At 32.9% G+C, this 13,101-nt stretch overlaps 1 protein-coding gene across 1 annotated transcript; it reads right to left on the minus strand.

The window, feature by feature from the left end:
• Positions 1-2,170: 2,170 nt before the first annotated feature.
• On the minus strand, positions 2,171-7,218 carry LOC114189813 (transcription factor E2FA). Its single transcript, XM_028078513.2, has 14 exons — positions 6,802-7,218; positions 5,369-5,573; positions 5,144-5,197; positions 4,944-5,029; positions 4,757-4,845; positions 4,591-4,645; positions 4,317-4,369; positions 4,174-4,224; positions 4,006-4,054; positions 3,821-3,886; positions 3,649-3,725; positions 3,134-3,362; positions 2,891-2,957; positions 2,171-2,801 (listed from the first exon to the last, which is right to left on the minus strand). Exons 1-14 carry the CDS (start codon positions 7,216-7,218, stop codon positions 2,677-2,679), a joined length of 1,623 nt encoding a protein of 540 aa, XP_027934314.2. The 3' UTR covers positions 2,171-2,676.
• Between the last annotated feature and the right edge of the window lie 5,883 nt (positions 7,219-13,101).

Genomic DNA, 13,101 nt, shown 5'->3' on the forward strand with positions numbered 1-13,101 from the left:
CATAAGAACACGATGGAGCCATTTTAATATCAAAACTACAATTAAAATAAGAAATGGACATTAAATAGAGAACTTACTATGCGAAAACAATAAAAATATGGAAAGGTCAACTTTTCTTCTATTTGTTCACTTTTACTGCAAACTTTATTTAATAAAGAAAGAAGAGAGAAAAGTTGACACCACATTCGAACATCATAAGTTGAATTGTTAGTTTGTCATATAAATAAAGAAAAAATATATAAATTTTCATATTTTAAGATATTTCGTGTTTCTGTATTTCTCTCATTATTGTTTGGATATAAAATAATAAAGCGTTGAAAATTAATAAAAGAAATTTAGCATTACATTCAGTATTACTGTTTATAAACTTCTGCACCAAAGTAAAACAACTTTTTCTACACAAAAATTAACTCATAACCATAACATCGGTATTAACATAAAATTAATTACGGTTAGTAAATTCTGCTTTTAATATTTTAATAGAAAATAGTATGTTGTGAAGAGTAAACTTTATGTATAAATTTTGTTTCACAAAAGAATTTTACCTAATCTATCTCTTTCAAGCTTTTCAAAGGTGTAGCATATGTTAATAACTCTGTAGAATAGATATGTGATAATAAAAATCTTCCAAATTCAGAATTTTTTTTACAACTTTATTTATCTTCGTATACTATAGGAATAAGAATCATTTTCTTTGCACTCCAAATCTAAAGAGATAAAGTGGAGCTTTCACATCTCAAGGGAGGAATCATTTAAGTATAAAATCTTTACATTTTATGTGGACAAAGTAAATGCTTTAACTTTTCAATTTTTTTATTGTAAAACACCAAAGGAAAATAAAAGGTGAGAAAATATCGATAAAAATAAAATATAAATCAATATTAAAATGTGCAAGTAGTTTTTTTTATTCTACGGAGTTAATTACTGCATTGAATAAGATTAAGCGACGAAAGTTTCAGGTACGGCGTTGAATAGGAAACCAAAAAAAGTTTAAAGTCAACTGCATTGCTAAACGGTAACAAAGTTGTTAAAACTTAATTAATAGTTTGAAATTTGAGTTTTAGGTACTTCATTATTTAACTAAGTTTAATAAGTATCTATAAATAGTCCATGTTTTATTCTCTCAATCCATAAAGAATACTTTTACTATATTTTTAACATAAATTTAGATTTAAATAAATTTTAAGTATCTTATAAATGTGGATAATTTTAATTGATTTTTTATTAAAAAATTACTATATTAAGTATTTCAAACAATTTTTATTTTTATTTATGTATCTATTAATTTGATTTGGCAATCAACAAAACAACTTGATTGTTGTTTTTTATCTTTTCACCGCTCATTCTCTTCCTTTTTAATATTTTTAACTCGATAATTAATTCATTCTTAAAGGGGGAAATAGCGAGTTTGTTGATTAGTTGAAAAAGGAAAGAACTGATATAACAGTGAGTTGAAAATAAGAAGAAAAAAAAAAAGAAGTAACGATCATGTCATTACATTGATGACAAAATCAAACACTAAAATGTAAATTAAGTCATAAATCTATTATGCAATTCATAATTTTTTAAAACTGATTTATTTTATGATTAATGTTTTTTTTAAAGTGAAACATTTTTTATCATTTATATAAAGACTGTTAATTTTAGTATCAATAATTTTGATAACATTGTACTCTTACGTTATATATATTATGAATCAACATAGTGAGTTTTGCTAGATAAAAAGAAACATTTGCATTGTAATACAAAACATGAAAATTACATCAAACTTATAATAAAAATTACAATGATAATGATTCACTTAACCTTGTTTGGATAGTCTTGTTTTAAAAGGGAACGAAGGTTAGGTAATTGTAGGATAGTAGAGTAGAAACGTTGGAAGAAGAGAAAGGTTGAACCCTGGCCATAGATATTGAATTTGGAAAGTAAAACGAAAACGTGAAAGGCATTAGGATATTATAATCATGAGTGGTCCCCTGATGAGTACAGTTCAATTACAATGACTTGTCAGTCAGAAAGAGGCACACAATTTCTTACTGGACATTTACTGCACTCGTGCCATTCCACTACTAACCTTTTATTACTAATCAAACATTTTTTACGTCATCAATTAACTTTTCACCTCATACACGTTTCTTGTAAAATACTAGTGTAACATAGGGGGAAAATGTAGAAAAATAATTGACAATTTTATCACTAGACTAATGAATGATTATGAAATTGTTTACAAGCAACATGAATGATAATTCAATAACGAGGTGGTCCTGTCCTATCATTATCCAGTACACCCTTCTGGATGATTTGCAGTGAGCATATGTAGTAACTCCCATCTTCAGAAAAACTGGAACCACGATTCCAGACTTCAGATAGGACTAATTATATGACAATATATACTGATTATGAGACTGTCTTGCTTACATTTCATACAGCAGCAACATTTTCTGCAATAAAACTTGTGACAACTGCTCTACCTTCCAAGCTAAATCATCTACCAGCTACTGTAACGAACTTTATTTGTGTCCCAGTTAATGATTTAACATTAAGCAACCACTCGCAGCTTGACATGCAACAACTCCTAACATCCTCAAGGCTAGCAATCACTCTAGAAGAAGTTTCCCTCTGTGCAAAGGATGAAGGTCATCCATACCTTCTCACTGCGCTATTTGGCAAATCGAATCACTTTTGATTAGAGTTTGCTCCTGGTGTTGGCACTTCAACAAACCCCGATGATGGAGTTTGAGGCCTCGAAATGATTCCAAAATCAGGATGAAGCACGTCCACCCCATTCCAATCAACAGTAGCTGTTTTAGTGGGAGTTAGGAATAAAGTATAGTACAATAAATAAAACATGAGAGAAACACGAGAGCAAGCATAAAAGTAAAAAGGATACAATCTGTTCTCCACATATCTGTTATACTAACGTCAGCATCTGATAGAAGCCAATAATCAGCGTCATTCTACAAAAAATTACAAACAATATCAGCAAACAGTGTCAAGGCATTCCATCCTGATCGCTCTTATCCAATCATTAAACGCTGAGTTAAAACTAATACCATCCGAAGAAACTTAATCACTACCCATCCTTTTTGAGGGGGGAGGGGAGAAACTCATATCTTGATTATGATATACTTACATCAACATCCGAAGGGACAATCTTCATCATGCCACCACCAAACTCTTGTGAAGCATTTAGATCGGAGTATGCATGAGAAGACAGCTGAGTTTGAGGTTCAAATTCTTTTCCGCTACATTCGGCAGGAACCATTTCTGTCATTATTTGTTCGTTGGACTCAGAACTGGAAGCAAGTGGGATCATGGGGAGCTCAGCACCGTTAATCTCTTCAAATTTCTCTTCAAATTGACTGAAAAGAGTTCAGAAGTTCCAAAAAATAAACAAAAAATGCATAATTTGATAGATTAACTAGAAAAGGAGAGAAGTTATTGCAGTGACTACCGTGGGAAGCGGTTACTAAACCACCCCGGCATGAGGGTTAGTCTTTAAAAATATGGTTGTGGGAATATCTTATCAACACCAAAGATGAATTAAACATTGGATAGGAAATACGGACTAATGTGATTTCTGGATGGACGGCATAAGAACAAAAAAACAAAAACGGTTCAGTAAATAAAACTAGCCAAGAAAAGCACCTGATAAGGTAGACATCGATGGGACCCATTGTACTTCTAAGAATGATTCTATATCTCCTCTGAGGATAGTCTACAGCCTGATGCATATAGAAGCAACAATTCTCCATCATGCATCAGAACATCAGTTTTATAAAGTGCATGAACCTTTCATCAATTTATGCACTAAACTTACTTCCTCAGGATCAGGGACTTCCAGGGTAGTTCCATGCGGAGCTTTAATTGCTATTAAAGTTTCATTCTGCTTGTAGGAATGCACCAGTATTAATAAAAGGAAAACCTTACCAATAATCAGAATTTCATGAGAAGACAGCTAAAGCAATGTTTATAAGCTGGGAGTGCTACGAAAAAAAAAATGACCTGGAAGCAAGGTAGGCTCTTAATATCATCCTCGGTCACAAAAAGGCATCTAAAAAGATATGAAATTGGCATAAATTTATAATACATAGACAACATTTTGTTACTTCTTATGTAAGGGAGGGCAAAGGGAAAACGAATCTAAGTGAGTGAGTATGGGGAGTAGATTACTTCCGGTTATTTTCATTTTCACTCAGCCTCCTCAATCTTTCTTGCATTTCCCTGCAAAAAATTTAGAAAAATAAGCATAAGCATTGGGCAACAGTTTTGAAAAAGCAAATTTGTGCTCCTTTTTCTAAAAGCAAGCATATAACCTTATTTGATCATCTAATCCCTGCTCCTCCAAAGAAAGTTTCTCAACTTCTTCCTGCAAGACATAGCCTCAAGGGCAACTACTTAGTCATTTAATCCTTTTAAATATCTTCATATGGTGAATCATGAAAAATATAAGTTCTGGATCCAACAAATTTTGCTTGCCACACAAAGAAAGGTACATGAGAAATTGTTGTGACACTACCAATTCTATAACAGTTAGCTACTTGGGTGTCAATAGGTCATTCGTAAATATACAACACCTACATCACTTACCTTAAGCACAGAGATATCGCCATCCACCTCACCAGACGTGGAAGATTCAATTCCCCTAGGATCCAAAAAGTTTGATGTAAGAATTTTGCTCTAATACTACATATATGTCAAAATTCCAAGGAACATACATTAAAGAAAAAATTAAAATGTGTCACAGTCACAGTACTTCCAATGTATTCTGTTCTTGAGCTTCTTTTCAATGAGGCCAATGCCTTCCAAAACATTTGTTATGTCGTATATCCTCCTCTTTTGCACCTGTGAAAAAGGAAAACATAAATAAATTCATACATGATAGAGGAAGAATAAATATAAGATATTTTGGTTACAACATTTTTGCGAAAAAAAAGAGGTACCTCCAGAGTCTCAGCTGCTTTATTTAGATCAAGAATACCATCCTCTGCATGCTTGACCAAATTGATGAACTTTTTGGTTAAGAGACCTGTGAAGTTGTGGATGTTGTCATTCTTTTCTCATGGAAATAACTCCATTGATCAAACATAACAGTAGAGTGAACTGAAAAGAGCTTATCAATTAAAAATGCCGCTAAAATTACCTAAGGAACTGTCATAACGGCAGCTGCTGGCAGGAGTAAGAGGAGAAGGGGAACCTGAATCAGAAAAACTGACTGATTAAACACAGTATATTATCGATGGATCACATCAAGGAAAAGGCAAATCAGAATTCATATTTTGGGCACATAGTGTTTCCATGCACTAAATCTTCTCGAACAGAATACTGAATGTTGTTGAACAATAAAGATAAAAGGAAATGTTCTCACCAGCATTTGAGATGGGTGTTGGGGGACATGATCTGCCTTCTTTGGAAGCCTTTGCCTTCTGTGTCCTTCCTCCTTTTGCAGACACTGGAGTTTTAAAAGGACTATTTGTTATGTTACTAACATTAGTGTATCCAGGACTGTTACTCCACTTCTGTGTGTGAGACTCTCCTTCGCTGTCATTCATTCCACCCTTTCGCTTCATGTACTGCAACCAACATCAGTTTTAACAATGATAAGGTAGCACAGAAATAAGAAGATCAAACATACATACACAAAAACAAACATTTGGTTGAGATAGAGAAGATGAATGCAAGCAAAGGTATAATTCATCCTTCCATATTTACAATCGATTACAACAATGCTAAATATAATGTTCCTTGAAATATCAACGAAAGAAGTGGAAGAAGGGGATAAACACACGTACAAAAGCAATTCAATCTTATCACATTGAGTCACAGATTAAGAAGTTCATGAGCCAGCATTACCTATCCACTAAAACTAGATGAACTATGCATAGCAAAACTGTGTCAACAATTACAAATCAATATGCATGGCTGCAAATGAGAGTTAGGGACATAGATAAGAATTAGCTCATTGATAGAAGACCATAAATGTTCGAAGGATCAACTGTATGACTTTATGACATACATCCTCCAGCTCGTACGAGTGTTACAGAAGTTGAGGTTGACCAAATTCTTTCCCTCACTTTCTTGTTTCTCTTATTTATTTTAGTTTCCATAAAGAGCTTGATCTTAACACATAATCACTCGACTTCAAGAATTGATTTAGATTAAGTCATACAAATCGCCTAACTAATTAAAAAGAATATAAGTTTTCCCATCACAATAACTTTGTATGTCCAAAACCTAACTCCTGGACAACTATAGCATGGTGTCCTTAATCAACAACTGACCACATCAAAAGTGACCCATTAAATTCCCGCTCAATCAACCTCCACTAAACCACCTTCCCACTTGATTATCGCAAAGAACTACCTCACTATGCCCCAACCTACACTGATTTGCCAGTTTGCGACTGAGAGACTAACTTCACTTTTTTCCCCAGAAGCTAGAAAATTAACCCAAACAAATAACAGAAACGGTATCGCACTCTCAAATAATCATCAGAGACAAATTGAGACTGAGAGACCAACTTCACTTTTTCCCCAAAAAACTACCCAAAAAACAGCAGAAACACCATCGCACCCTCGAATAATCATCAACTCGTTCGTTCACTAAGGAAAGGGAAAAGATCCAGAGAAAAGAATAACAACACACAACACGACCGTTAAAACACGAAAGAGATCTCCGTCAAGTAAATTTAGCATCGCAGTCAGTGAATTTAACATCGCATTCGACGCAGAAGAGGACATTCCAGATTCGAGAGCCGCGGAGGTGAATTTGAGAGCGGAGAGAGGAAACCGATGTACTCACTGGAGATCTAACGACAACGGCTTCATCGGCGAGGCGGCGGGAGTCGATGGAGGAGAAGCTGTGGTAGTCGTCCGGTGGAGCAAAGGGCGGTTTGGTGACGAAAGCGAGATGGCGCTTGAGCGCCGGGCGTACAGTGGTGGCGGCAGCCCCCCGCGGCGGCGAGGCACGGCGGTCGGGAGGTCCGGCGGCGGTGGACATGGGGCGAGGGGCGGAGCGAAATTGGGGGAAATTTGGAGGGAAAAGGGCGAGTATGGGCGGAAAGTAGGGTTTTAGAGAGAGAAAGTGAGGTTTAGAGAGAGAAAGAGTGGGGAAAAGGGTTTGGAAGGAAAAGAGGGAGTTAGGAGCATAGAGGAGGCGAGAGCAGAAAACGAGGGAAGGAGGGAATTTGGTTTCGGATAGATGTGGAGGGAACTGCATGCGCCAAAATTAATAAACAAATTTTAATTCTTACATCACTAACCTAAATACTATTATTATTTTTATTATTATTATAATTATAATAATTACCCTACATTCTTTTTAAATTATTATTATTATCAAATTATCCTCACGTTTTATTTTCTTTCTATTTTTATATTTGCTTTTTTTAGGATTAATCATAGTCATAATACAAAATTAATATTTAAGTCAGCAGGATGTACGATGTGACGACAACGAAGAAAATAGTTAATAATTTAGGTATGTTAGTAATTTCAAAAGAGACCGTAGAGTGGGTTATAAAAATTTAAATTTGATAATAGTATTAAATTAATATTTTAAGAAATAAAATAACGTAATTTTAACTTTAATTTCAAGGGTTCATTTAATGATTTTAAATTTTAGGAACTAGCATTTGCAGTGCGTTGAAACAGTAAATTTACTGTTTAACCAGGTACTCACTGTAAAGAGAATTTGAAATCAATGAAATTAAACTTCAAACAGAGGATATTTACGTTTTAAGATTACCGTTTTCTTTATTGTATATGTTTGATGGATAAAAACATTGGATGTATTTATTAGGTTGTCGTCTCTATGATGAACTTGTTATAAAATTAATAAATAAATAAAATTGCAACAACTATCTTGTTTATATATATATATATATATATATATATATATATATATATATATATATATATATTATATATATATATATTTAAAATTTATAAAAGTTAACAAAATTAAAAAAAAAATGAATAATTATCATCTGTATTGTTTTTGTTCTCTTTAACTATTTACATACAAAGTACAATTATAATAATATCATAGACAAGGAAGTGTTTTTTTAAGAATATTTTAAATTGTAGTTTAAAATGTTGGGTAAAAACAATAGACGGCTACTTGTATTCACAAAACAATTAGAAGAAAGTGAATAATGTAATAATTAATGATAATAATAACAAAATTACCTTATAACAAAAGATTTTAACAAGAAAGAGCATGTACTATAATAATGTATCGAGATATTAGAACAAAGATAACAATACATTATTAAGAAAAATGTCATCTTTGAAATTAGAAAGGGTGGAGGATCTACCTAATCTAAATATAGTAAATTGTTTTTCTTTTATCTTTTTAACGATCATGATTTTGAAGGTAATACATTATAGTTATTCACCATAATTTCAAATAATGCAAGAGTTCCTCTATAACATTTTCTCATCCTTAAAAAAACAAAAAAAATAATTTGTTTTGAGAAATATTTAAACTTCGATTTAATAGTTAGTTATAAAGTTTTGTACAACACACAATTTTTCTATTATTTTTTTAACTATATGTCTTCATTCACCTCTTATGAGTATAAAATATACTTAACACGAGTAGTAGATAAAATTACAAATAATTGCAAATTAACTTTTCAACAACTATAACTCCAAACATTGTAAAAATATATTAAAAAGTATACTTTCTATTATTCACATAATATGTATCTACAAACCTTTCAATAGCTTATCCATTATAGTAGACCATCTATACACAAATTCAAACGATATTGTTCCACTAAAATTCCTTAGTATTTGCTTTAAACTTTCTCAATGAACACGTTTAGGATATGTCATGAACTTGTTAACCATATTTACAATGTCAAATTCAATCTACTACACCTTTGAAACCTCACCTTCCTCAAAAAATTAGCAAACCTTGTGTGTTATTGTCGTGAACTCTTTTTCAAGTCGTACAATTATCAATGCAAGAGACAAATTTTTCCTTAACCTCCAATAAGTTGTCATGTTGTTGTATCTTTTAACGTCCAATTATGCCAACCAAATTGTAGTAGTAAACAACTAAAATCAATATTTTTCCCTCCACTTGTGTAGAATATTTCACCACCAGTCTCAACTTGAATCTTTCTTTCTCCACACTCAATATTTTGTCTTTTTTTCTTGGATACTCACTTGTCTCCCACCACTTTATGATTTTTGCACAAGTCCACAAGCATACACATGTGGTTCCACTTCAAAGATTCAATTTTCTCTTTCACGAATCTACACATTCTCTCACCTTTCTAAAACTTACAAGTTATAAATGTTGTATCTATTTATCCACAATAAAGATATAGCAAACAATTTTAGTGCACCCAAACTGTTGTGTTGGTTTGATCATCATCCCCTCCCTATTTACTTATATGTTGATAGTCAAAGTCCAAATTTGAACGTCTTGACCTTCCTAAGTGAGAAGTAAAAGGTGAATTTTATTTGTTTAATGATTCATCATATATCCCCTTCAAACGATCTAATCCAAACTAGAAGACTCAATCTCGATGCGAGCTTTTTCTTTACCTTTTTATAAATCTATACATACCAAAAAACATGTGAGTCTAATCCAATGTACCTATTACAAGGTGCATCAATTACCATGTGACAGAGGCCAGGTGGATTAAATCACAATCAAATTGTAGCACTTGGGTTATTAATTTCTTAAGTAAAAAAAGTTGTGTATTTATTAATGACTATAATTTTTTGCCTAATGGTAAACGTTTGATCCAACAATATTGTCATTCTCAATAAAGCATCTAACATATCCATTTTCCAACCTCCCAAAACGTATATCCATTGATTATCCAATAAAAATACATATTTATGTCTTTACTTTCAATTTAACTTTCTTTACATGAGCAGATGTCAAAGCAAAAACACCTTGAAGTTATCCTAACATATTGCCTTTCCACTTCAAATTCCTATGGGAGCCTGAATCTTAAAAACAAATTATTTTATCATGTTTATTAGATAGATACCATAATATAAAGTCCCCCCTATATGGACTTAAGCAAACTAACTTCTAGTGCATAGACTTTGTCTTTGTCTGTTACAAAATAGTTATATTCATCCTCTCAATAAAATTATTCAATTGAGGCGTATCTATTGCCATCTTATGCCTCTTAAATCATTCTTTCCAATAAAACTCATTAAATCGATCTTATACAAACTCCAAATCACTATTAGTTCTAAGCATATTAAGAACATACTAATTATCGATAAAGATGTATTTTATAAAGAAAAAGTCTTAATTTGTCTATCAAATATATAAATCCATACCCTTTGTGAATAATTGTTTACAACAATAAGGAAATAAGACATTTCACCTTAAGGGTGAACTCACGTTGAATTCTACCCGATGGGGGTTCTTTTCACCCTCCCCTCACGGTACTACTTCATTATCAGTAAAGATTCACATAAGCATACTTAAATAATTTGTTAGAAACATGCTTACTAGTCTCAAACTTCAATCTATGAAACTTTTCAAGTATGCACTCATCACAAAACTCAACTTTTTCATCTTATCAACTCCTATAATGTTCTACTTTCCAAGCTCCACCAAAGAGTTTTCACTTATGTGTCCCAACCTCAAAGGTTACAACATCATCTTTTCTTGGATCGTCTAATTAGTTACAAACGCATGCATAGTCATTGTTGAACTATATAGTTTGTTGAGACCGTTCCTTCTCATCGGCTTAACAACTATGCACACTCCATTTAAAATATTATAGTATCTCGTTGAATCTTGATTTTCAAAGCCAATAAGATTAAACACATTAATTGACAAATTATTTATCTCAAGCTTTGGAATATACCTTAATCTCGCAACAATATCTCCCTTTTGTCAAATATCTTCAATTTGTATAATCCTATATGTTTTACCTTATAGGTTTTATCGTTCTTAAGAAGAATTACACTTTATTCTTTCGGTTCAAAGGTCTTAAAGAACTTCTTTGCTAGTATGGTGGTAGTGCAACTTGAGTTTATGATGCAGTTCTTGCATGTTTGTTTATATCACTAGTGCAGAGAAAGGAAATGACAACGGTTATTTCCAGCTTTTAGCTTCGGATCCGCAACCGCTGCATATACGACCGAGGTAAAAAGCTAGTATTTTATGTCTCGGTTACAACCCGAGGCATATTTAATCTTTACTGCCTCGGTTCTCGCACAACCGAGGCCTAATGAGTATCAGAAATTCAAAAAAAAAACGCAGCGGCACCATAAGAACCACCTGGAGGTGCGTGCAGTGGCGGTGCAGGTAGACTAAATAGAATCGCAGTGGACGTTGGTGATGGTTGCTCGAAGAACACGCAGCGGCTCCGGTGGCAGTGCACAGCTCCTCCACGGTGCAGTGACGGTGGTGGTTGGTCGAAGAAGAAGAAGAAGCCGCGGCGGTGCGGTGTAGGCGACGAAACGATGGCCTAGAGCATCGGAGGTGTGCGGGATGGTGGGAGCTGTGCGTCAGAGGTGTGCGGGACGGTGGCGCAGAGCTGCGTTGGTCGTCGGAAAAGGGCGGTGCGGTGCAAGCGACGAAATGCTGGCCTGGAGCGTCGGAGGTGTGCGGGATGGTGGGAGTTGTGCGTCGGAGGTGTGCTAGACGGTGGGAGCTGTGCGGGACGGTGGCGCTGGTCGTTGGAGAAGATGAAGGTTGGCCGGAGATGGTGAAGCTCGTAGAGAAATCGGAGAAGATGTCGCTGCACAATGAAGAAATTGGGGTTTTTTAACCCTACGAAGGGATACTGCCTCGGTTATTCGAAACTGAGGCATATTGTACCCTTACTGTCTCGGGTGAGTGCTTGACCGAGGCCTATTGTCTCGCTACTGCCTCGGTTATTAGAGAACCGAGGCATATTGCTTCAGTAAAAAAAAAAAATTCAAATTATGGGTCAACGCGTGAGTCAAAATTTTTTTTTAGCCATATGCCTCCGTTAGTATGATAACCGAGACATAAAAAATGAATTTAATTACGAAACTGCCACCGCGTGCTTATATGCAGCGGGTCCGCAAGAACCGAGGCATATATTGCGATATAAATGCTCCAAAATGCACTAATGTATCTATTTAAGTCATATGTGTGCACTCCAATTTATAACTATTTAGTCTCTTAAATCCTTATTTATTGTGTTATAGGTTGTGAGATTTAAATTATTTTCATATATTTTCTTCCAGATTCCAGGAATTTAATTGTTATTGTCATTTTTGTAGATCTAGATTGTTAGTATCATTCTTGTAAAATTTTAAATGTAATTTTCCATCTCATAAAGAATTTCAGTAATATATAACATTTACAAAAAGTATCGCATTATACATTAGTTAAAATCATATTCATATAAAAAAATATACATTCTACATCAATTAAACTTTATAACCAATTTTCAATTTCACTAACTATTATGAACTAATATTATTATTAACTGATATTAAAATACCTGTACTTTCCACACAAGTAACATTTTACATCTATACATTATTCAAATAAATTTTTTAAAATAATCATATAGAAAATATACATATCAAAATAGTACTAATAAATTATTATATAACTTTTTGTTTCTTTCTTTTTTGTCTTTTTTTTAATCTCGATATATATATATTTTTTAATTTGCCTCTGTCATAAACTGCTATTCAAATCAATTTATTTTGTTACTCATTACGTTACTCCAACAATTTAAGGAAAAAACATAAAAAAGTGAAAATCATTCATAATCTAAAGATTATTTTTTATCAGGAATAAAAGAATATAATTCAATAATGTATTAAAGAATAAATATATTGAAGCCTTAATTAATACAGATTAAAATTTAAATATTAAGCTACTAGATTTAGAGATTTTATTAATAGATCAAATCCATAAAGCTATACTTAATTAAGATTGTATTATTCATTTTGACGTATAATATACTATTTTAAATACAAAAACATGATGACGTTTATATATTTGAATGTTTAAATTTTCTAAACTTTGATGTACGTGATTATTAGAATAATGATAACCTTTGTATGAAGTTAGTTATATCATCAGTTGGGAATTTTTTTATATTCAGATACATAGTAATTATATTTA

This window comes from Vigna unguiculata, chromosome 7 (genome assembly GCF_037176805.1).
Source record: "Vigna unguiculata cultivar grain cowpea cultivar isolate G323 ecotype 2 chromosome 7, ASM3717680v1, whole genome shotgun sequence".
Lineage (NCBI taxonomy): Eukaryota > Viridiplantae > Streptophyta > Magnoliopsida > Fabales > Fabaceae > Vigna > Vigna unguiculata.